This window comes from Microcaecilia unicolor, chromosome 7, assembly GCF_901765095.1.
Source record: "Microcaecilia unicolor chromosome 7, aMicUni1.1, whole genome shotgun sequence".
Taxonomy (NCBI): Eukaryota; Metazoa; Chordata; class Amphibia; order Gymnophiona; family Siphonopidae; genus Microcaecilia; species Microcaecilia unicolor.
Genome location: NC_044037.1, coordinates 48,601,159 through 48,627,854, shown reverse-complemented (window position 1 = coordinate 48,627,854; position 26,696 = coordinate 48,601,159). Strand labels below are relative to the sequence as shown.

The 26,696-nt window shown below is 42.1% G+C and overlaps 1 protein-coding gene across 1 annotated transcript in view; it reads right to left on the bottom strand.

The window, feature by feature from the left end:
* Nucleotides 1–14,157: 14,157 nt before the first annotated feature.
* KLHL13 (kelch like family member 13) overlaps nt 14,158–26,696 on the bottom strand; it is a 192,587-nt gene continuing 180,048 nt past the window's right edge. The window contains 2 exon segments of the mRNA XM_030209395.1: nt 14,158–15,894; nt 18,868–18,981. Coding sequence (XP_030065255.1) covers nt 15,407–15,894; nt 18,868–18,981 — 602 coding nt within the window. The 3' untranslated portion in view covers nt 14,158–15,406.

Below are 26,696 nucleotides of genomic sequence, written 5' to 3'. Positions count from 1 at the left end.
GCCTAGTTCCTTAACAAATCCCTCTATAAGACAAAAGACAGAGATGGCTAGAGAGGGAAAGCAGCAGCACACTAAGATGTTTTCTTTTTAGGAGTCTGACCTAAAAATGTCATAGCGGACCCTGTTTCTCCACCTTGGTGGTTGACCTTAGCTAAAAATACCAAATTGCCAATGCCACAGCAACACTGGAAAAAAAAAAACTCCTGTAAACCTATGCTGCCAAGGGAAAGGTAGGGGAAAATTGATTGTTTAAAAATATAGTCAATTCTTTTGAGATACATCCAACTTATCCATTCCCAGGAAGTGGTGTGGGGCCAGGATACTTTTAGCCCAGTCCTAGTTTGGAATTTACTTCCCAAAGCACTGTGGGATTCACTTTACAACTGTTGTTTTTGAATGCATGTTATGTGTGACTATAAAGATAACATGATGTTTAAAATTTTAATTATTGAACTGTAAACAATCTTACTACTCATTTGTTAAATGATTTCCTATATAATAATTCTCACCTCCAACGTTCTAACCTGCCTGGGACCGTGGCTCCCTCGGAGTTGGTCTGCTAGGCACATTAGAACACACTGACGTCACTGGCCACATTATGACGAGCTCCCAGCAGACCAACTACTGACGCAGGCAAAACAGAACGTTAGAGGTGAAAACTACTGGTAGTGCTGCTGGAGCTCCGACAACGGTAATGGCACCACAAACACCCCCCCAAACCCCCTTCTGACGTTTCATGACCCCACTCCCACTCCACCCTTCTCTCGCCCTCCCCTTCATAACAGCCACCTGCTTAAAAGTTCTTAACTCCTGCACGTAGGGACGCCGCTTCCGACAGTTTTTTTTCACTTGTGTTTCAGCTGTTCCTGTGGTCCCGGGCGGGACCACAGGAACAGCTGAAACACAAGTGAAAAAAACTGTCGGAAGCGGCGTCCCTATGTGCAGGAGGCTACCTACCCCCTCCTCCTCTTACCGGGGTCCCGGCGGAAGCATTGAAGAGCGAGCAGGCTCAGCGAGTCTGCTGCCTCCCCTTCTCTTCGCTCTGAGCTCTGACTCTGGTCCTGCCCTTGCGGAAACAGGAAATGAGGGCGGGACCAGAGTCAGAGGAGCTCAGAGCGAAGAGAAGGGAAAGCAGCAGACTCGCTGAGCCTGCTCGCTCTTCAATGCTGCCACTGGGACCCCAGTAAGAGGGGGAGAGGGGGGGTTGGTGATTTTGGAGGGGGGGCGACGTGCACGTTGGGGGATGGGGAGGGAGAGGGGATTGGAACTCGGAGGGAGGACAGAGTGAAGGAGAGTGACAGAGGGAGGGAGGAAGCCATGGAAATCGGAGGGGAGGAAAGGGGGCCGTGGGACTTGGAGGGGACAGAGGGAGAGAGCGAGGGGGGGGGGGGAACCTTGCTAGCGCCCGTTTCCTTTCATACAGAAACGGGCCTTTTTTACTAGTTATATATATATTTGTGCCTTGTAAGTGTGCCATGAGGTGAAAAAGGTTGAAAATCACTGCTTTACACAATCACGTTTGTGATGAGCAGTATTGTTCAAAGTACTATGTCAAAGTACTTAGGTAAAAGTAAAAATAAATGCATATTTTAATACTTAAGTAAAAACTACAGTGAATAACACATTAAAAAATTTACAAGTAAAAGTAAAAAAAGTTATTGCCTAATATAATACTTTGTGAGTAAAAAGTAAAAGTACCACAACTACAGTGCATGCAACCATTGTTAATGTTTTTCTCCCAACAACTTTATTGCTCTACAGTTCAATCCATTTTGCTTTTAGTAAAATTAAATTTTTGAAAATGACTGTCATTCATTCGAGTGTGCTTGTAAATCATTAATCCAGCAGAACTAAAAAGGTTCAACAACTGCACTAGCATTAAGTGGATTGTTCAGTCTGATAAACTGTTCCTTCTGATGTCTTCTGACTGGGTCTGCAGGTTATGGTCAAAGGACTCTCTAAAACACTGGACTTCTATATAGCAAAGAATACTTTATCATCAGCATTAGAAGTAGTGCTAATTCATCACTTGCATCTTCATTTTTATCTTCATTATCTCCGTCATGCTATCCAATTACAAAGAAGGCTTTCACAAAGCTGGAATCATTGTCTGTTGTCCTAATAATTTTTAATCTGATGGCAAACTCTACTTGAATATGTTAAGATCTGATGCAACATCATCAAATGTGAGAACCCTTTAGTCTTAAGGCCCAGGCAAGCAGACTACCTCCCTAAAGACTTATCAATCCAGTGGACAGTTACCTCAATGTAAAGTTTTGATGAGCAGTCTGTTGTGGTAGAGACATATGCCTGTTCACACATAAGCGCAACGAGCTTCAGCTTCATCTTCACTTTAAAATGACCCAACTCATCACTGTTCTGTGTGGCTGGAGACTAGTAACCAGCTCAACAAACACAGGCAATTCCAGTGTTCTTATAGGTTATACTCACTGAACAGCAAAATTTAAAATACGATGATCTACTGTTTGCGTGACAAAGGTTTGCAATAGCAAAGTCCTGTTCCCAGTTTTGCTGTTTCATTTGGTTTATTGAGGAATCTTCATTTACATCTCCATTCCATTTTTATTTTTTTACTTTTAGTTGCAAGCATCAGATGTAACTAAGTAGTAAAACTTGGTAAAGTACAGTAACTAGTTACATTTCCTTACTGCCCCACCCTTTTACAAAGCCTCGCAGCAATGCCAACACAGCACTTTGAATGGGCCATCAGCATTACTGTGCAACTTTGTAAGGGGGGGGGGGGGGTGTTAGTTATTATATAACACAGGTGATGAGATCATAGAACAGCTTTCTGTCTGATGTCTTTCCCAATCAGAAAATTGAAATTACTTGCTGGAAATGTTTTTTAAAAATTTGCAGCCTTTTTCTGCTTTGTAAAAGTGGATTATTAGGAAAGGTATGGAAAACAGGTGTGAGGATGTTATCGTTGTATCGCTCCATGGTGCGACCGCACCTTGAGTATTGTGTTCAATTCTGGTCGCCGCATCTCAAGAAAGATATAGTAGAATTGGAAAAGGTGCAGCGAAGGGCGACTAAAATGATAGCAGGGATGGGACGACTTCCCTATGAAGAAAGACTAAGGAGGCTAGGGCTTTTCAGCTTGGAGAAGAGATGGCTGAGGGGAGACATGATAGAGGTATATAAAATAATGAGTGGAGTAGAACAGGTGGATGTGAAGCGTCTTATCACACTTTCCAAAAATACTAGGACTAGGGGGCATGTGATGAAACTACAGTGTAGTAAATTTAAAACAAATCGGAGAAAATTTTTCTTCACCCAACGCATAATTAAACTGTGGAATTCATTGCCGGAGAACGTGGTGAAGGCGGTTAGCTTGGCAGAGTTTAAAAAGGAGCTAGACGGTTTCCTAAAGGACAAGTCCATAAATCACTACTAAATGGACTTGGGAAAAATTCACAATTCCAGGAATAACATGTATAGAATGTTTGTACATTTGGGAAGCTTGCCAGGTGCCCTTGACCTGGATTGGCTGCTGTCGTGGACAGGATGCTGGGCTCGATGGACCCTTGCTCTTTTCCCAGTGTGGCATTACTTATGTACTTAGCTCCATTTTCAGATATTCACACTACTGCTTCCAGGAGCCCATGGTTGTTGAAATCAGACAGAATAATCACAAGCTGAGAGTGGAGTACTTGTTCAACCATTGATACGTCATCATCTGATTAATAGAAAGCTTAAAGGAGTCATTAACATTTTGGGGCCTTATTAATGTTTAAAAAAAAGTAGTAAAGAAATCAACTAGAAGGATACCTAAACTTTTTGCAATTGATATTTTTTATTTAGAATCAATAAAAAAATGCAAACATTAATTATGCATTAAAACTTGCAGAATGTATGTCAGAGTGCTGCCATGACCCCAGCCCCAACCCCTGCCGCACTTAACCCCCGGAGTGGCCCGTGGGATGACATCCACGTCCTTTTGTGACGACATGGGGTACTTTTAGGCAAGCCCAGCCCCCACCTCGAGTGCCTTCACAACTGGTTCCGTTGGTCTCCTGGTTCCTGCTTGCAAAGTCCAGCATATCCCCTGGTTCCTGCTTACCAGGTTTTGCTGGTCTCCAGGTTCCTGTTTGCCAAGTTCCACTTGTCTTCTGGTTCCTGCTTGCCAGTCCAGCCTTGTCTCCTAGCTTCCTGCTGTGCCTAGCTCTTGTCTTTCCTCTTCTCCTTCAACTCCAGAAGTGACCTGTCTGCCGTGATTGGGAATCTGGCTACGGTCCTAGGGATCACCACAGTTTGCAAAGGCCATGAGCTTGACAGAGTCACCAGCCCTGCAGTTGCTTCAGCAGCTTGCGCTTCAGCTCCAACAGCTATCCGGGGCTGTGCAAATGTTGACCCTCCCAATGGACAATATCCAAGGGCTGGATGTAGCTCTATTGGCAGCCCTGCCTCCTGTTGCAGAACCTGTACCGGCTGTTATCCCCAGTGGTGTGTGGATCTAGATCACCCCACCTCCTCACTTCTATAGGAAGCCTAAAACCTGCTGGGGGTTCTTGAACTCATGTCAAATTGTATTTGAATTACAAGCATGAGACTTCATTTCTAATAGGGCCAAAGTGGTCTATTTCACTTCTCTCCTTACTGGCCCTGCTCTCACCTGGGCCTTCCCTATTTGAGAGAGGAATGAGCCTATACTGAACAACCTGGCAAAGTTTCTCATTCATTTTCATAGGCTTTTCGAGGAACCTGGCAAAGCTACCTCAGCAGCCACGGATCTACTGAGCTTACAACAGGGATCACAAACTCTGGGTGACTGCCATTTGGTTCACGACCCTAGCGGCTGAGCTAGAATGGAGTAATGTCCTGTGTTCTGACAAGGCGTATCATCACAGATTAAGGACAAACTGGCCAGATGTGAGCTCCCTACAAATTTCAACTATGCACTCAAGTGGATATCCCCTTCTGTGAGTAAGCCATGGAATGTCAGGCCAGTCTCAGGCCTTTTCAGTTGACCCCCACATTCCAGCATAAACCTGCGCCTCCCCCTTCGCAGTCTGCTTCACCCATCAACAATGAGGAACCTATGCAGGTGGATTGGCTGGGGCTTTTTAATCAAGTGAAACATCACAGATGGGCACAGGATTTGTGATTGTACTGTGGTGAAAAAGGGCACTATGCCCTCCAGTACTTAAAAAAAAACATGAAACTTGCTAGCTCTGGCTGGGGAGACAGGACTTCCAACAAATGTCCACACCCAGTTATTGGTTCCAGATACAATTGATTTGGAACCCGAGTTCTTCACTGATGCATTCATAGACTCCAGGGTAGGAGGCAACTTCATTGATGAGGCCTTGGTCCGTCAATATCATATTCCCACTCAAAACTTGCCTCAACCCATCCCTGTGTCCTCTGTCTATGGGCACATTCAGGGAGTCATCAAGACCAAAACACTCCTGCTCAGTCTCCAGATTGGGGTGTTATATCAGGAGGCCATAATGCTGTATGTTTTACAAATGGCCATGAACCCCATCATACTGGGCCTCCCATGGTTACAGTGGCACAACTCCCAGATCAACTGGGATCAGGGTGAAATGGCAGCTTGGGGTCGGCCCTATCAAGGATTGTGTTTGAGCTCCATTACGCTCCCATGTTAATGGCCGTTAATAAGCTGGAAGTCAGGAAGACCCTACCTCGGACCTACCAGGAGTTTGCAGATGTTTTCTCTAAACAATGGGAAGAGACCCTTCCACTACATCAAGTCTACAACTGCCCCATTGAGCTGTTGCCTAGGAAGACACCCCCAGAGCAGAGTTTACCCACTATTGCGCCCTGAGACTGAAGACATGTCTGCCTATATCAAGGATCTGCACCAGGGGTTCATCCCTCTATATCCCCGGTTGGGGCAAGATTCTTTTTCTTAGGCAAGAAGGATGAGGGGCTGCGGCAGTGCATTAACTACAGGGGCTTAAACACAATTACTCTGAAGAATAAATATTCCCTACCACTCATCGCTGAACTCTTTGACCAACTCCAGGGCACCTGTCTCTTCACCAAATTAGATCTACGAAGAGCCTAACACCTCATCCATATCCGGGAGGGGGATGAGTGGAAAACAGCCTTCAACACCAGAGATGGGCAGTATGAATATCTTGTTATGCCCTTTGAGCTGGCCAATGCTTCCACTGATTTCCAGAACTTCATTAATGATATATTCCGAGATCTGTTGCATTTTTGTCTCTCTCGATGACATCCTGATCTTCTCCTGTTTGCTGGAACAACATAGGCAGCATGTCAAGATGGTGCTCCACCGTCTGCGCCTAAAACGACTATTTGCCTAATTGGAAAAATGTGACTTTGAACACTCCAAATGACCCTTTTTGGAGTATATTTATTTCTTTTTCTGTTCAAATATGTTATTGAAATTTTAAGACAAAAAAAAATCAACGTCAATGGAAGATACATTTGCTGATGTACATAAATATAAAACAAAAAAAATTACACAGGCCTTAACTTAGCATATATTAAATAATAAATGTTGCATAAATAAAAGGATAAAGTTAAAATAGAAGAAAAGAAAATGTAGCTTTTATATGACTAATCAATATATTCATTAAACTGTACAGTCATAATCATGTGTCATGTAATCAAAATCAGAAACATGTCATATATGTGAGTCGTATACACTATGGCAAACAGCAGGACTATATATTTACCATTAAATTGTCCTGATGCTCGTTCTGAACTCAATACATAAGGTTTTCAATGGCTACCGTCTTCTATAAAATATTTGGGTGTTCAATTTGGCCCCACAGTGAAAATGGAAACCGAGGACGCCCATCTCAAAAACAACCAAATCCAACTCATTTGGTCATGGGAGGAGCCAGCATTCATAGTGCACTGGTCCCCATCACATGCCAGAACACCAACCGGGCACCCTAGGGGGTACTGCAGTGGACTGATGCACTAAGTGAACAAAAAAAGCCCTTCCCTTACCAATCCGGAAAGGAATGGGCATGCATGAAGGAAATTGCATGCAAATGAGCTGCTCACTGTTAGCTCATTTTCACATGATTTCCTTCCTAAGGAGGGGAAGCCAGTGTACATGCCAAAGACGGCTTCCTACATGCAGACAAGCTGCGTGTATAATAGCTATCTACAACCTTAGAAAAATACAAGTCCAGGTGAAAACGTCCAAGTGCTCGTCAGGGACGTCTTTTTTTTTTTTTTTTTTTTTAAGAGTATGGGTGAAGGACATCCTTCACTATGCCTCTGTCCCTGCAACGGCAGTTGAGGGCGTCCAAAATGTGCATGTTTCTGTGAGAAGTCCACTGCAGTGCCCCTTAAGGTGCCCCACTGCTCTCTTGGGATGTTTGTATGCCCAGTCTTCTAAGAATACTGGATCCTCCTACATCCCAACAACTTGAAACATTCTCTCTGTTTGTAAGTATCAGGTCCAGAATAGCTCCATCTTCTAGTTTCCCCCACAACTCAAATTCACACTTTTACACAGTTTCCCGTTTGTGTTGGGTATCCTCCAAGCAAGGCATCAGCTACAGCATCCACCTTAGATTCAACTTCATCTTGCCGCTGGCCGGTTTAATTTTGGCCCGGAAAGTTTGTACTTCTGCCTCAAGCTCCATGAGAACTTGGATAAGATTCCCCGAGTCCCATAGGAGCATTGTGACTAGCATCATTGTGTGATCCTTCTCTCTGGGTTGCAGCACTCATATGATCTGTCACAGCTGCCATTTTATGGTCCATGTGGGCAGCAACTCTGGGGCTCCTGCTCCCATCTTGCTGCTTGTAAACTTGTAGCTTTCAAGCTTCTACCTAGTAGACACGCCACTCTATTGCAGGGTATCCACCACTTTTTAAACCCGGAAGATGCAAATGGAAGGAATTATTGCATACACCTTGTGTTGCCCCGGCGGAGCTACACACCAGCATAACCATCCACAGCAGTGATGTAATTTCCTCTGAACAGATAGATTGAGAAGGGGGAACCAATTTTGTCAAGGCCAATGAGGTGCTATTAGTTTCATTTACTGTTTGCTCTGGAATTTTTGCAAAACTATTGCTAGGAAAGGTACAGAGGGCACATATACAGGAAGTCTATGGTTAATGCATGCTGGAAAAGGCAAGTTGAAGGCAGGTGTCTTGAGCAGTAGAAATGCAGCTTCACATTTTTACTGCTGGCAAACAAGTTTACTTGAGGAGTTTGAAGACTGGAGAACTTGTGGATCCTAAAGGGCTGTCTGGTTTAGGATCATGGAATCCCATACTAGTGCTGCCCCTCAGAGAAATTCTGCTCCTCAGTGTTCCTCTCTGTTTGTTGATACAAAGCATTAGCACCTGATTATCTGTTTGAACCAACACTGACTGACTGTGAAGATGGTGAGCAAAGAACTGAAAAGGAAAATATTGCTCTCACTTCCAGATGATTGATGTAGACTTATATCCTGCTGTCCACCAATAGATACAAAGCATTAGCACCGGATTATCTGTTTGAACCAACACAGACTGACTGTGAAGATGGTGAGCAAAGAACTGAAAAGGAAAATATTGCTCTCACTTCCAGATGATTGATGTAGACTTATATTCTGCTGTCCACTGAGAACACATACTACAAAGCAAGCAGCTCCACCCCTCCTCCTCCCCCCCCCCCCCCCCAAAGGACAAACACATAATTAGACATCATCACATCAGGATACCCCTAGCTACAAAGTGAAGGGCTTACGAATAGGCAGGCAATATTTTTGTTCGCAACAGGCCTTTTATTAGGTTTGTTTGTTTTAAAACAAAGGCAATGAAGAAAAGAATGGGCCCTAGAGAGGAGATGCAGTTGGATTCTATCTGTAAGATTCCAGAGGACAGACTGACCAAACCTACTGTCATGCCAGGAATGCCTTCCCAAATAGTAATGAGATGTGAATGTATGGACTGAAGTCCACATCACAGCTTTGGAAATCTCTAGGGAGGCCACCATCAAGAAGGATACTGCCATATCCTTGGCTCATACATTATGAGCTTTGACATGAATCTCTTAAGGTCAGTCTTGCTGAAGCATATGCGCAGGAGATGTAGTCTGCTATAGAAATGGATAGCCTACACTTGGTAACAGTCCTAGACTTATTGAGATCAAAAGAAGCAAAAAGATAGATGGACTAAGGGCTTTAGTCTGCTCCAAGTGGAAAATTACAGCTTGTTGGCAACCTAAAATATAGAAAATATATATTTAGCTATATGGCTTAGGGAAAAATGTTCATGGGGGACTGGTTGGTTGAGATGAAAATTAACTCCAGGATGAGTATACAGAACCATCCTTTTTATCTGGGGTTTTGCAATACTACCTTTCACATAAAGAACAAAGTGGTTTGCATAGTTAATTTTAAAAGAAAGAAAAAGAAACCAGGGTCAGAAAAGAACAGCAGAGAGAAAAGAAGAAATCCTCCCTGTGGCTGCCAATCACAACCCAGCACAGTATAAATGGATCAGTCACTAAAGCCTGGAGTTTATTCAGTCCCAAAGTTACTGCTACCGAATCCGGAACCTTCCCAGAGGTATTTTAGCTCACAAAATGTTATTCTCTTAAAGGGCACTTTCCTGAGCTGGGTTAGAACATTGATATCCTAAGATCAGATGGCTTGAGCCTTCAATAGAAGCAAGCTGTATATAAAGTGAATTAATGGCTGAACAGAAATGTTTCCCTTCTACATGATAAACACCAACTGACCTAAGGTGAGCCCTGTGTTGTTTTTTTTAAACCTGCCTCAGAGAGATATAGAAAGTATTCAAGCATTTTGTTGTGTAAGACTTTAGATCCTTTTTCACTACACAGTAAACCTCATCCATTTAAAAAAAAATACAAACACATAAAAGTAATTTTTCTTAGAAGCCAGAAGGATCTTCTGTGATAGGCTATTAGAGTGATTGACAGTAGATAATGCTACCTTTCAACATACAGGCTGCAAAGGGAAATGGATATGATGTTAGGATGCACTTGAATAATCAGTACTGGATTATTCCCATATCTGATTGGTTCTGTATGGATAACTCCTGAAGGAGAAGAAATCAGGCTTGTCTCAGTCAAAAAGGGATAAGAGCAATGGTTCCCTGGGTCCTGTCAAGAGTTTTGGCAAAGTTCTCGCCAATAGCAGAATTGGACAATATGTGTGAAGACTCCCCTCCCCCCCCCCCCCCCAATCTAGAAGGAAACTGTCTGATGTTAGTCTGCTGTGGAAACCATATGCTGGACCAAAACATGTCCACCTTGGATCCTCCCCACTCACAGAAAATCATCTTTACTACCCTTGTCCAGAGACTACTCCTATGATTGGAATACTTGGCTTAGTTTGTCTGCCAGAACATTCTTTCCCTAGGATCATTTCATGAAAAATGGCCAAATTCCACATTCTGACAGTCTACCCAACACAGGAGGCACATACCTGTTCTTCACTGCTTGTTTATGCAATACATAGTTAGGTGATTGTCCATCTGGATTACAAATTTGTTGGATAACTAATCTTTGAAAGCTTTTAGAGAGTTTCATAAGCCCTTCCACTCTAGGAAATGTATTTGATGAAGTGTCTCTAGGTAGACCAGGTTCTCATCAAAGTAGTCAAAATCCTTCCCTGGGGTTCTGGCTGAAGAGCAGAGTGGGGTTTCATGATTCTTTACTATCCTGGATAAGAACTATGTCTGTTTGCCAGGAATGAAAGGGGTAGATACCTACATTTTTGACCTAATCTCAGAAGAAATTCTCATCCCAACAAGGCACTTCAGCAAGTTCTTCTTGCACATAACAAAAGTCTGAAGTCCATAGCTTTGACAGTTTGCAAGCTTCAATGTCTGTGCAGAAGTTGAGACATCTTGAAAGCAAAGGTTGATTTGACCATGTGCTTTCCACACTTCATCATACTTTCAGTAGAGTACCAGCCTACTGATTAGAGCAGCAGCTAAGAACCAGGGAAGACAGCTAGTCAAATCCTGCTCCTTGTGACCTTGGGCAAGTCACTTATCCTTCCATTGCCTCCATTTGATTGTACACAACTGTATGTACAGAGAGATTGATACTAACAAAATCTAGGAGTAGCCTAGTGGTTAGTGCAGTGGACTTTGATCCTGGGGAACTGAGTTTGATTCCCACTGCAGCTCCTTGCGACTCTGGGTAAGTCACTTAACCCTCCATTGCCCCTGGTACAAAATAAGTACCTGAATATATGTAAACCACTTTGAATGTAGTTGCAAAAAACCTCAGAAAGGCAGTATATCAAGTCCCATTTCCCTTTCTTAAAAGTTATCAATAGAAAACAAAATAAAACATGGAAAAGAAAATATGATGATACCTTTTTTATTGGACATAACTTAATACATTGTATTAAGTTATGTCCAATAAAAAAGGTATCATCTTATTTTCTTTTCCGTGTTTTATTTTGTTTGATTTCTATTGATAACCTTAAGAGTGGACTAATAGGGCTACCACACTCCTCCCTTTCTTAAAAGAAATTGAATACATTTATCTTTATGCACTCCCCAGAGAATGAAATTAATTGCCTACTGCTCAAAATTTCTATTTTATATTCATTTAAACCTGGCATGATTTTGTAGTACAGACAGACTGTAAGCCCTCCAGGGATAGGAAAACATCTAGCGTACTTGAACGTAACTCACCTTGAAAGGCTAAGAAAGGTGTGAGGTAAATTCAGATTCCCTTCTTCCCTTTGCCAATGATATGAGCTTAACAGACTTGTTTTAAAAGCAGGACATCTGTTAACTCTATTGTATTCAAAACAGTCTTGTACATACAGACCCACAAGAAACTGGTAAGAAGCTATGTGAGAAGAAATCACAGCAGTCTAAAAAAATTCTCCCAAGAAAATCCAATGTGCTAGCATCATTCCCCAAGGTACTGGGGAGTGAGACTTAGAACTTTTAGCTCTCTTGACAGCAGATTTGACCATCACTAAGTGGTAAGAACAGTGATGCCTCTTGAATCTGAAAGCTTTCTTGTATATGTATATGGAATCTATATTCTTGTTAACAGGATGCACAGAGAAGGGAGTTCTCTCATATTTTACTGTATGTCCTTCAGGATCTTGTGAACGGCAACTGCATCAGGGTGATCAACTCAGAATTGATAAAAACACCTACAAGAAGTGCATGGGTCTCCAGCCGTGGCTGCACAACCTAAGCAGATTGATTAAATGCTTTAGTTGTAACTGTATCTATCTTCCTATTCAGTCCCTATATAGAATTTTGCCTTTAAGAAAATATCATTTTCTTAAGCAGAATTTTCACTATGACATCGGCTCCACAAGCCTTGTTATGAATTTTCTCATTATAATAGGCTTGAACACAGATAATGGATTATCAGTTTCAATTTTTTTTTTAAATCTAGCCTTTTCAGTAGTTCAAGGCAAGTTACATTCAGTACAGTAGGCATTTATGGGGTATAAATCACACTGGGAGGAGTTTCTCATAGGAGGTAAATAGATTGAATAAGGAAGTGGAATCATATGCTGGTGATTGTAGTTCTTCCAAGTCTTCTAGAACAGTCTGGGAGTGTGCTGATAAAGGCAGCAAGAAATGGATCTTGAAACTCAGAATCTGGTAAAAAAAAAAAAAAAAAGAGAGGGAAACCATTGGATCATATGAAGATTGTGCTCCACTCTGCACAAGGTCATCTACATTGACTGAGAAGGATGTGGTACAGATTGAGAGGGACCTCAATAAGACTTCTGAAATAGCCTTACAATAAACCTTATACAAAATTACTAACATTTTTTGTAAAAGAAATTGTTACTTTGGCAGTAGCAAGGATACTGAATGGGGAGAAATCAATACTATAACCAGAACCACCCCCCCCCCCCCCCCCAAATAAATAAAGAAAAACTTGTGGATTCTCCTGCACAGGGGGTCTGCACCAAGGAGGAGCAAACTGCATATTTTATACAAGCAAGGCAAACTAAGATGTTTGTGCTCAATTCTATGCTGAGGTACTTATGGCAGAGACAATTTAAATTGCTTGCTGGAGAATCTTGATCTGTTCCAGGATGAGAATGATGGTTTCTTCGCACTGGCTACCGTGCAGTGCTTGTGGGCCTTTGTATATAAGCACTGCTCATATGCTTCCTTGGAAGCATATGTTTTGGCAGTTTGCTCCTGCTCAGTTCTATGAACCATCGCAGAGATACTCTATTGATGCTCAAAATATCACTTACCAAAATAGGTGCCTGCTCAGAAAAGGTATAGCTCTATCTTTTTTTTCTTGGTTGGGTTTTATAGGCCACTACTGAGGGGATGGAGACAACATCCAGTGACGACGACCCACTAGACTGCACAGAATCAACCATCCTCTGAAACAAAATTTTTTTTCTTTATTTTCAAGCACTGAACTTCTCCCTCAATGTTCTCAGAGCTGAAACAGACACCGTTTCTAGGCTCTCAGGGCATTTATCTACAGTCATAGCAGTTCTGCTGTTGGCAAGTTTGGCTCACAGATGGTATCTCCTGTATCATGCATGAACCATTTTTTGGTGCAGTCGGAAAGGCCCCAACACCTTCTCTGGCCTGCGTCATGGTACCACAATGAAGCAACATCTATACAAGTTAAATCTGAAGATTAATACATTTTTAAAGAACTAATGAGAAGTAAAAGGATGAAGAAAACAATGAAAACTGTATCAGTAGAACACAAAGAAATTCAACAATTTCTGGGAAAACCTTTTCTTCACATCTGTTCAACAGAGTGGAGAACACAAAACTGAAGAGACTACTGTACATAAGGGCCATATACTTAGAATTTTATACTAGTTCCAAGCACTGGTAGAAGTGTTTCATCTTGGCACCAGACATCACCTACTTCAGTGCCAGATTCAAAACTTGCTTGTCAATGAAGTAAAACAAAATCCTGATTACTCCCAAATGGTTTTTAAATACAGTCAAATGTTTTAAAATGAATTTCTAAACGGCATCAAATTTGCATACAGAGAACAAGTTAAGATACAGCAGTTTTCTAAATGTAGGTCACAGCAGTCATTGAGGTTCATTTGTGCATTGGTTTCCTTGCAAATGAAGCTGCCCACATAGATACGGACTGCACGTATCTTAGCAACGAAGCTGCATAATTAAAAAAAAAAAAAAAAGAAGAGCATTAATGAAGTATCTAAGTCTGAATAATTGCAGTTAAAAGTTTTATTGAACAAAAGAAGTAAACATGGTAGAATTCACTGAGCAAAAACAGCTCTCCGGCAGAAGCTGCACTTTGTGCTAAATAACCTTGTTAACTGAGACTGTACAGAGGACAAAGTAGTATGTGCAAGCCATTTCAACAGGATAGGAGAAAAAGTAGACTAGATTTAATCCTACGAACAATTTGGTCAGAAGACAAATTTTCTTGCTGAAGATTAACATATTTCTAGCCCTTATCTAACCAGTATCAGTACAAATGTACAAGAAGCCTTACAGATATACTGAAACGCTCTATAAATTATGCCCTCACTCAAATATAAGCAAAAAGAGCAACAAATATGAAGGAGACAGGTTTCCCTATCCCCACCTCGATACAGCAGTTCAAAATCTGAAAGGTAAATGTATCCCCTGAAAGTAAATGCTTCATTTAGATGGGCAATGAACACAAAATTAATATGCTAAGTAACAAACCTAGCTACATGGTATAAAGGGCCAAATCATTTCATTAGCACTATGAAATAGTTTTATTCAATAGTTCTGGTTCCTCCTGTCTTCCTAAAAATATAAATGATTCCCCCCCCCCCCCCCCCCCCTTTTTACAAAGATGCACTAGCGGCTGCCGGTGCAGTAATGCTGACACAGCCCATTCAAAGTGAATGGGTTGTGTCGGCATTGCTGCATGGCTTTGTGAACGGGGGGAGGGGGGAAATATGTCCTCATGGCCCCAGAACAATAAGTTGGGTCACGTAAACAAACATGTTAAGAAGTCCCGAGCAAAAAAGAGGGAGGTAGCTCATACCAGTTGACAACCCATTGTTCCATTTTAGTGAGGATTAGACCATCTCTGTTTTTTGCAGTCACACACAAAAAATGTAATCTAATGCAACAAGCTATAAGTTTGCTACATTCTCTCCCTGGCTTTATTTATTGGGCTTTCTAATGTAAGGTACCTCTCATACTCAGACCACATTAAGACGTACCTAATTTTAACATTTGATAAACAATGCCTTATTCATTTGATAAAACATTTGGCTCTGTTGAATACAATTTTCATTGTGTTTACTGTTTGATAAACATCCTAGGTAAACCAAACAGTACAAGCAATTTCACAGTCTCTTTATAAAAGACATTGTACCGACTGCTGTAGGCTATGCCTTACAGATATGACTGATGGAACATTATAAAAGATCCATGATACAGTGCAAGATATTATTACATCTTAAGTCAAATGATGTTTCTAAGGTGCTGAAAGAGGAGATTCCCTAGAGGGTGAGCCCATGTTGTCCTCTGGTGGAAAAACCGTAAGAGTACACGCTCGAATACCACCAAGGGATTCTGGGAGGTCAAAGACTTTGTGCCATTCATCCTTTTCTGGATCATATTTTTGGACAATTTCCACCATACACCTATTGTTCCAGGAATATCCGCCAACAACATAGATTTTATTTTCAAAGACCGCCACACCAACATCACTCTGTCCTCGTAACATAGCAGCTATCGGAGTCCATTGATCTAATGATGGTGAATAGTATTCACAGCTTAGAACATCATCATAATCGCTAGTTCCTCTGAAATGATTTCCACCAATGACATAAAGCTTGTCACCAACAGTACACATGCAGTGCAGACCTCGCACTGTGGTCATTGGAGCTTTCTGAGTCCATTTATCTGTATCCGGGTCAAAGCACATGAGCTCCTTTTGGAAAGTATCATGGGTAATTCCTCCTGCAAAGGGAAAAATGCATTCAAGTGTTAGCAAAATTTACATTAAACCATTAAAAGATGGATCACGCACTACAGAAAGAGCAGTCATGGAGGGCTGCAAACAGGGTCTGGGTTTTAGATACCACCCTCAGTTAATGATATGCATTTACATACACATAGTTTAAAAAGTCTAGCTTGCATAATTTCAGTTATTAATTGTATGGCCCAAGTTGAAAATTCATTTGCTATATTACTGGGTTGGTCTATTAAGATAACTAGAAGATAGTAAAGGTAGCAGAATAACTGATATATTTGTTTTGTTTGGAACCATATGGAACTCTCTGCAGTACTTAAATCTATCAGCTTTAGGATATGTAAGATTTGGTACAATCCTAATTAGGCAACAATCAGAAAAATAAAATACAATTTTAACATTTGAAACATTTTATCTAATCATAGCAAGCAAGCTTGTTTGCTGATGAGCATGGGCACAGTGTGCATATAAATCTCTTACATAGACATTAACTAGTGCTGTTAATTAATCACCATTTAACATTTGCAATTAACACAAATGTTAATGGCAATTAAAATTAACACCATTAACACAGACTACCACAGACTCTTTTGAGCCCCCCAGCCTGGAGGCCTAGAGTAGGATGGGCCGAGTGATCCCCAGTCACTCCTGCCCATGCTAACTTGGGTCCAAAATGGGAGCCATGACCTGATACTTGGCTTAGCCTGAAGGAAATTTTGGGGCATTGAGCTGCAAGCCTAATTAAGTCGGAATTCAGCAGCTGGGATGGAAATGAGTCAACCTCAGCTTGCAAATACCCTATATGTGTTACATGTAAAACTTATAAGCAAAATAGCTTACAAATACAGTGCACTCCATTAAAGAGCACGTCAGATAAGCACATGCTCTGTTTAACTGCATGCCGTACTTCGGTCCCATTTCTGGCGCCATCAATTTCTATGGGGACAAACTTCGGTTTCGCGCACCACTGATAAGTGCAAGATTTGCTTATATGCATGGTTTAAGACTGCTCCTCTGCAGGAAAGACTCCGCATAAGCGCACGCATGGAATATGGAAGCCGATTGGCACGCAACAAAGGGGCGATAAATTTGAAATCTCATTGGTTAACTGCCACAGGCAGAATAAGCGAAAGAATGAGTGTACACTGGAGTCATTGTCGTTATGCAACTGTAAGACTAACACTGGCTGAACGAATAGAAGTTCTTAAAAAATTAGAAAACAAACAAAGTCAAGCATCTATTGCTAAAGAATATGGTGTCAATCCCAGTCAAATTTCACGTATCTTGAAGCAGAAAGACCAGCTTCTGGAAGACTGGCAAAACAATACAAATCCACACAGGAAACGAAAACAGGCGGGGAAAGCTGAGGATGTAGAAGATGCTCTTCTTCGGTGGTTTTCTCAAGTCAGGAGCAGACAGTTTCCTGTCAGTGGTCCACTGCTTATGGAGAAAGCTAATCAGCTAGCTGAAAGTCTTGGACTAACTGAATTCAAAGCCACTGTTAGATGGTTGGAAAGATGGAAGGAGAGGAACAACATAAAATTCAAGAAACAGCATGGTGAAAAACAAGACGCTGATGACTTTGGTGCTGAAAATTGGGTTGTTTCAGTTCTTCCTACCATCTTGAACGAGTTTGCACCTCGTGACATTTTCAATGCTGACGAAAACGGTCTCTACTGGCAAGCGATTCCTGATGGAACATTTGCATTCAAACAAGCCAAAACTACAGGAGGTAAAACGTCGAAGGACGGACTGACGATCCTCCTTTGCTGCAATATGGATGGGAGTGAGAAGTTGGAACCACTCATCATTGGAAAGAGCAAATAGCCCCATTGCTTCAAGAATGTTAAGCGACTTCCTGTGTCATACAAGGCTAACGCAAATTCATGGATGACTGGGGAAATTTGGAAGCAGTGGCTAAAGAAGTTAGACACTAGAATGCAGGCACAAAAGTGTCAGATTTTGTTGCTTTGTGATAATTGTGCTGCACACAGTGATGTCAGGCTGTCTAACATCAAGGTGGTCTTCCTGCCACCAAACACTACCTCTCTGATTCAACCTATGGATCAAGGCATAATAGCCAATTTCAAGCAACATTATTGGGCTCTTGTGCTATGTCGTCTGATGAGAATTATGAATGACCAGACTGGCAAGGATAAACGTGCTGTTGAACTGGCTCGTAATCTATCACTGTTGGATTCCTTACATATGCAGAAAGAAGCCTGGAATCATGCTACTCAGGCAACCATTGTGAACTGCTACAAGCGGGCAAGCTTTGTTAAGGATGTGGAGAGGGACGAAACAGATGAAGCTGTTGCAAACGTGTCAGATGAACAGACATCTCAGTCGGTGTTATTGAAGAGGAGTTTTATCACTAAGTAGCTGTTGATTACAATCTACAAACAGCTGACGGACAGCACTGATGTCCAGTTATGTGCCTACACGCAGACAATGGCTGATGATAAAACAGATGATGAAATGAGCAGTGAGGCACATGCAGACGAAATTCAACAACCTCCTGTCACTTTTGCAAGAGCGCTGGAGAGTCTCAACACCGTGTGGGCCTATCTGGAGGCCACTGGATGTCAGTGCTATGACAGTTTTTACTGTCTGGCAGACGTAGTTTATGGTAATATTTAAAGACTTAAGACTGATACATTTTGCCATAAAAAGGTTGGCATATTATGGTACCTTCCTAGTACCCATAGTGGCACCCATGGCTTGTTGGTAGATATTGCAATAAAACAGACTTGTATATTGCTTTGGATGCTTTTGGAACTGGGAAAGCAATATATTTAGCTTTTTAAATAAATAATTTGAAACAGGATATAACTGTTAAACATTTATAATCAAACAGAATACAAAACTTATTACACATATTTCTATACCTCATTCTTCTTGAACAATTTACTTTTATGTGATACTAGACATATCAATGGCTTATAAAAATGTTTCCTTACCTGAAATATACATCAAACCTCCATAAACAGTTCCGGCATGACCATAGTGTGGTTCATTCATTTTTGCAACATAACTCCATTCATTCATTCTTGGATTGTAACACTCCACTGTGGCTGTTGAGGAAATCGTAATTTAAAAAAATAGGTGAACAGAGTAAAAATGTATTGTGCATTCAGAAATAAAAGGGTAGCTAGAAATTCATAAAACATACAGTTTATAAATGTCAAGACTCTGCAAAATGATTTTTGATAACTGACCAGATGAGTAGCTCAGATATCTAACAAATCACATTTTATACTTTATAGAGGCAAACTACCCTAGCACTTTTAATATACTTAAGGAAGATTTCCTAACAATAAACTACCCACTTTGTTTCTCTTTGAAACTTATCAAGTGCACCTATTCAGGTACATGAGGGATTGGGGGGGGGGGGGGGGGGGGGGAGGAAAGAACAGAGTGCATACATTTAATAATAAAAAAAAAAAAGCTGCCTGCAATTTTATAATGTCAAAGACAAAGTAACAGTTGTTCCGAAATCATAGAACTCCACATGCAGATAATGAGTCTTAATATAAAATCAAGCTTCGCATATATCCTTCCGAGCTGAATATCATGTTTGACTGCTTGCGTGGCAACACTGCGCGGCATAAAGAAGGCTTCCGACAGAAACCGAAAAGGTCAACTCAATGATATGACTTTATAAATTGCAGGCAGCTTTGTGAAAACTGCCCGTGGCAGCCACTTTGGAATTTTGTTTGAACCCAATGCATGGAAGGAGCATTTTATAACATCAAAAGACAAAGGAAGAGACTGGATTTGAACTCCAAGTATAAGCATCAAAATGTCTTGTTAGCGTGCTGTATTATGCAGGTGGGTTTATAAGTTTGTTGTGCCTGTGTGGATGATGTTGTGAAAGGCATGTGGAAGTGAGTTCCATGGAAATTGAGTAAGTTTGTTGATAATATATGTATATATATTGGTAATAATTAAAATGTTAGTGTTTAAGTAATATTGGAGTACTTTTGTGGTAGATTGTACTTAAAATTTAAAGCCAAGAAGTGCAGTGATGAACTTGGGGTGCACAAACCCAAAAGAGAGATACCAGATAGGAGGGGAGAAATTGGTAAGCTTGTGGTGGTGGTGTCTGAGGATCTGAAGGTGAAGAAACAATGGGACAAGGTGGTGGCCATGGCCAGAAGAATGCTAAGCTCCATAGAGAGGGGTATAACCAGCAGAAGAAAGGAAGTGTTGATGCCCTTCTACAAGTAATTAGTGAGAATCCACTTGGAGAATTGTGCTCAATTTTGGAGGCCATATCTTGCTAAGGATGTAATAACACTTGAAGCGGTGCAAAGAAAAGCTACAAAAATGGTATGGGATTTGCGATGCAAACCTTATGAGGAGAGACTTACTGACTTGAACATACATACACTGGAGGAAATAAGAAACAGGGGTAATATGATACAGACATTCAAATATTTAAATATTAATCCACAAACAAACCTCTTCCAGAGACGGGAAGGCGGTAGAACTAGAGGACATGAATTGAGGTTGAAGGGGGGTAGACTCAGGAATAATGTCAGGAAGTATTTTTTCAGAGAGTGTGGTACATACTTGGAATGCCCACCTGCGGGAGGTGGTGAAGATGAAAACAGTAATGGAATTCAAAACTGCGTGGGATAAACACAACGGAAACTTGTTTAGAAGGAATGGATTCACAGTAGTTTAGCGGAGATTGGGTGGCGTGGGAAGCAAAGTCAGTGCTGGGCACACTCCTATGATCTGTGCCCTAAAAATGGCAAGGACAAATCAAGGATTGGTATACAAAGTATCACATACGAGTTTACCTTGTTGGGCAGACTGGATGGACCGTACAGGTCTTTATCTGCCGTAATCTACTATTTTACTTACCACAGGGCATGCTCAAATGACCCATGGTAGGTTTTATTTTTGTTACACTACCCAAGCGCAAAAAATAAAACATTTTTTTTAGCACTGGGGGCAGGTCTGGGGGTGGAGAGTGAGCACGGCTATGCTAGAAGCGTGCTGATTAACGCAGGAGTAGCTGTGACTCCTTACTACCTACAAAACAGGTGGCGGTAAAGGCTCACGTGCTATTGGGGAAATTAGCACATGGCCATTATTGAAAAATTGAAAAATCTGCCTTTTACTGACAGTGCTAAAATTGACCTCAATGTGCGAGACCGAATTGCGCTGGGGCTATTGCAGGCCACTTTTTAGTGCTGCATAGTAAAAGGGCCCCCATGTAAGTAATAAACTAAGAAAAAAATCTATTTTACACAACAGTACAGCAATTTGTAATCTGATAAAGAAGCAGTATTAAAAGAGTCAGAATTTAAAACCACCATTTATTGCACTAGTCAACATTACTATTGTCTTGAGGGCAAATTAATGATCTGCATTTGAGCAGTTTAAAGGCTGTACTAAACATTTTGTTATTGGATTAAATCCTTAACAAGTGAATATCAATTTCTCTCTCTACCACAGTTCTATGGTTTTGATACTATTGTGTATGGAAAGCAGTAGTTTTAAACACATGCTTTTCAGTGCAAACAATGGAGAATAAAGCAAAGTGCTATGCAAAATATTTATTCTGATCAATACAAAAATGAAGTGCATATTCCAGTGCCTCTTACATCATCAAAACTATTTCAATGTGTTGCACAAGACTAGTTTTACTATTTCTAATAAATGTGAAATGTTTTAAAACTTAGCATGACTACTTAGCAGCAATGATGGCCACCACTCATGATTCAGTCTTAAGAGTTTATTTTTGGCATAGAATACAGTTCTCAGTACTTTGACATTTAAATAGTGAATTGTAAGCAATTCAAAAATTGCTGTGAAGCTTTTTCAAAAAGCAGTACAAATCAATGTGTATAGTTAATATAATAGCATTATCGAGAGAAAACGGATATCACTGTAGAACATACCAGTATAGAACATCTTTAAAAAAAACCTGTCATTTTTTATTTAAATTAAATTTTAACAAACACAGAGCTAACAGTCTAAAACAGTGGCACAGTCAAAGGTGGGCACAGGCCCACCTACCAGTAATGTGGCTGGCAGGGATCCCCAAATCCCATCAGCTGAAGACTCCCAACATATCTCCCTCCAGGAGATGGGGCAAGAAGTCACTTAACTCCACTTCCCTGACCCCCCTTATCTTTAAATCCTTTAGGTCTTTGCAAGCAGCAACACATTCCCCCTGCTTGTGCTAGCCTGAGCCTGTCCATTGACAACTTTAAAAAAATTTCTGTGAATTGATGCCAATGCATAGATTTTTCTCTTCCCTTCCCCCATTGCATATGCATTTACAATTCTTCACTTTGTTGGTACGTGTGGTATTATGGTTTTTATTCCATATTTTGTACTATGCTCTTGTAGCTTGTTAGCCACACTGAACTTGAATTTTTGCGGGAAAATGTGAGGTATGTCATAAATAAGTAAACGAACTTCCTCGAAGCCCGCATGAGCAAGGGGAATGAGTTGCTGCTCGCTACCGGTAATGACCTAAATGATTTAAAGTGCTAGTAGTTAAGTGACTTCCTCTGATCAACTGGGGGGGGGGGGGGGGGGGGGGGGGGGGTTAGAGAGAAGGAAGAGATGGTAGTGGGCAGGGTTGTTGTGCCCACCCAAAATTGGGTGTCTGGCTCCGCCCCAATCTAAAAAGCGAAGATACTTACCTGTAAGTAGGTATTCTCCAAGGACAGCAAGCCTTATATTCTCAAGAGTGGGTCATGAAGGCCGCTCTGTTTGGTCCGAATCTTATGATAAACATATGAAGAACTTTGTGGAACATGAGAAATGCTCCCTCACACATGCCCGAGTGCCTTTCCGCCTGCCACATGAACGAGGTCAACTCAGTTGAGTATAACAGTAAAAATGGAAAAATAATAATGGAGACAACTTCAAGGGAAAGTGGGAGGGGTTGTGAGAATGTAAGGCCCGCTGTCCTCAGAGAATATCTGCTAAAGGTCTAAGTATCTTTGCTTTCTCCGAGGACAAGCAGGCCTATCTGTTCTCAAGTGGAGAATCCCTAGCATCCAGGCTCACCAAAAACAACAAACATTGGTCAATTGGGCCTCGCAATTGACCAATCTGAATGAGAGTGCAGCCTGGAAAAGAATAAAGTGGGCCTAGGAGGGTGGAGTTGGATTCTAGACCCCAAACAGATTCTGCAACCATGTCTGCCTGAACCAGGTTGGGTATCTTGGTCAAGGCAGTAGAGTGATGAGAATGTATGGACTGAAGACCACGTCACAGCCTTGCAAATTTCTTCAATGGAGGCGGACCTCAAGTGGGCTACTGACGCAGCAATGGCTGACACTATGAGCCGTGACATGACCCTCAAGGGCCAGTCCAGCCTGGGCATAAGTGAAGGAAATGCAATCTGCCAGACAAATTGAAACTGTGTGTTTCCCGATGGCGACTCCCAACCTGTTGGGATCAAAAGAAACAAAAAGCTGGGTGGACTATCTGTGGGGCCTGGTCTACTCCATGTAGTAGGCCAATGCTCTCTTGTAATCCAAGGTGTGAAGGTGCTTTTGCCAGGATAGGCATGAGGTCAGGGAAAGAATGTTGGCAAGACAAAACGACTGGTTCAGATGGAACTCAGACACCACTTTCAGCAGGAACTTAGGGTGCATGCGGACTACTCTGTTGTGATGAAACTTAGTATAAGGTGCATCCACCTCTAAGGCCTGAAGCTCACTGATTCTACAAGCTGAAGTAACAATCACCAAGAAAATGACCTTCCAGGTCAAGTACTTCACATGGCAGGCATTCAGTGGCTCAAAAGAAGCTTTCATCAGCTGGGTGATGACGACATTAAGATTCCATGACATACAGTGGGGGAAATAAGTATTTGATCCCTTGCTGATTTTGTAAGTTTGCCCACTGACAAAGACATGAGCAGCCCATAATTGAAGGGTAGGTTATTGGTAACAGTGAGAGATAGCACATCACAAATTAAATCCGGAAAATCACATTGTGGAAAGTATATGAATTTATTTGCATTCTGCAGAGGGAAATAAGTATTTAATCCCTCTGGCAAACAAGACCTAATACTTGGTGGCAAAACCCTTGTTGGCAAGCACAGCGGTCAGACGTCTTCTGTAGTTGATGATGAGGTTTGCACACATGTCAGGAGGAATTTTGGTCCACTCCTCTTTGCAGATCATCTCTAAATCATTAAGAGTTCTGGGCTGTCGCTTGGCAACTCGCAGCTTCAGCTCCCTCCATAAGTTTTCAATGGGATTAAGGTCTGGTGACTGGCTAGGCCACTCCATGACCCTAATGTGCTTCTTCCTGAGCCACTCCTTTGTTGCCTTGGCTGTATGTTTTGGGTCATTGTCGTGCTGGAAGACCCAGCCACGACCCATTTTTAAGGCCCTGGCGGAGGGAAGGAGGTTGTCACTCAGAATTGTACGGTACATGGCCCCATCCATTCTCCCATTGATGCGGTGAAGTAGTCCTGTGCCCTTAGCAGAGAAACACCCCCAAAACATAACATTTCCACCTCCATGCTTGACAGTGGGGACGGTGTTCTTTGGGTCATAGGCAGCATTTCTCTTCCTCCAAACACGGCGAGTTGAGTTCATGCCAAAGAGCTCAATTTTTGTCTCATCTGACCACAGCATCTTCTCCCAATCACTCTCGGCATCATCCAGGTGTTCACTGGCAAACTTCAGACGGGCCGTCACATGTGCCTTCCGGAGCAGGGGGACCTTGCGGGCACTGCAGGATTGCAATCCGTTATGTCGTAATGTGTTACCAATGGTTTTCGTGGTGACAGTGGTCCCAGCTGCCTTGAGATCATTGACAAGTTCCCCCCTTGTAGTTGTAGGCTGATTTCTAACCTTCCTCATGATCAAGGATACCCCACGAGGTGAGATTTTGCGTGGAGCCCCAGATCTTTGTCGATTGACAGTCATTTTGTACTTCTTCCATTTTCTTACTATGGCACCAACAGTTGTCTCCTTCTCGCCCAGCGTCTTACTGATGGTTTTGTAGCCCATTCCAGCCTTGTGCAGGTGTATGATCTTGTCCCTGACATCCTTAGACAGCTCCTTGCTCTTGGCCATTTTGTAGAGGTTAGAGTCTGACTGATTCACTGAGTCTGTGGACAGGTGTCTTTCATACAGGTGACCATTGCCGACAGCTGTCTGTCATGCAGGTAACGAGTTGATTTGGAGCATCTACCTGGTCTGTAGGGGCCAGATCTCTTACTGGTTGGTGGGGGATCAAATACTTATTTCCCTCTGCAGAATGCAAATAAATTCATATACTTTCCACAATGTGATTTTCCGGATTTAATTTGTGATGTGCTATCTCTCACTGTTACCAATAACCTACCCTTCAATTATGGGCTGCTCATGTCTTTGTCAGTGGGCAAACTTACAAAATCAGCAAGGGATCAAATACTTATTTCCCCCACTGTAGGTGGAAGGTTTAGCAGGGGGGCTTTGACAAAAGCAAACCTCTCACGAAGAGAACAACTAGAGGCTATCCAGAGCTGGGCTTACCTTCTACACAGTGATGGTAAGCACTAATTGCACTAAGGTGAACCCTCACAGAGTTGGTCTTGAGACCAGACTCCGAGAGGTGTAGAAAGTATTTAAGAAGGTCTTTGTAGGGCAAGCAAGGGGATCCAGGCGGCAAACCTCCTCCATTTGAAAGAATAACACTTCTTAGTGAAATCTTTCCTGAAAGCCAGCAAGATTCGGAAGACACCCTTTGAAAGACCCAAGGAAGTGAATTCTAGGCTCTCAACATCCACGCTGTGAGAGCCAGAGACTGGAGGTTAGGATGTAGAAGAGACCCCTTGCTCTGTGTGATGAGGGTCGGAATACACTCCAATTTCAACGGTTCTTTACTTCTGGAGTTATCCTGCGAAGAACCGTTGAAATTGGAGTGTATACCTTAAGTGGTGAAAAGTTTGTTGAAATTCGAGCAAGACCACGGAACCATGAATTCTGATCACTCCATACTGGCCGCAGCAGATATGGTTCCCTCTACTTCTGGAGTTATCCTGCGGAGGGAACCATATCTGCTGCGGCCAGTATGGAGTGATCAGAATTCATGGTTCCGTGGTCTTGCTCGAATTTCAACAAACTTTTCACCACTTAAGGTATGGGAGGATACACATACAGAAGACCTGCTCCTCAATTGAGGAAGGCATCTGACACTAGTCTGCCTTGGGCCTGAAGCCTGGAACAGAACTAAGGGACCTTGTGGTTGATGTGAATGGCAAAGAGATCCACTGAGGGGGTGCCCCAAACTTAGAAGATCTTACGGGTAATGCCCATTTTGAGAAACCGCTCATGTGGTTGCATTATCATGCTCAGTCTGGGTGTTTTTGCCTGCCAGACAAGTGACTCAAAGGAACACACCACGCTAGCGAGCCCAATGCCACATTCGGACGACCTCCTGAAACACAGTCTTATCCGATGCCCATCTCCTTGTTGGTGTAATACATGGCAATCTGACTGTCTGTTTGGATGAGCATAATTTGATGAGATAACCGATCTCTGAAAGTCTTTAGAGCATTCCAGATCATCTGGGGCTCTAGGAGATTGATCTGAAGATTTGTTTCCTGGGTGGACCAAACACCTTGGGTGTGAAGCCCATCTACATGAGTCCCCCAGCCCAGGAGAGATGCATACATTGTCAGCATCTTTTGCGACCAAGGAATTTGGAATGGAAGTCCCAGAGTCAAACTGGATAGAACAGACCACCACTGAAGAGAGCGTACAAGCTCCAGGGACACTTGGATGACATCTTCCAGGTTCCCCATGGCTTGACA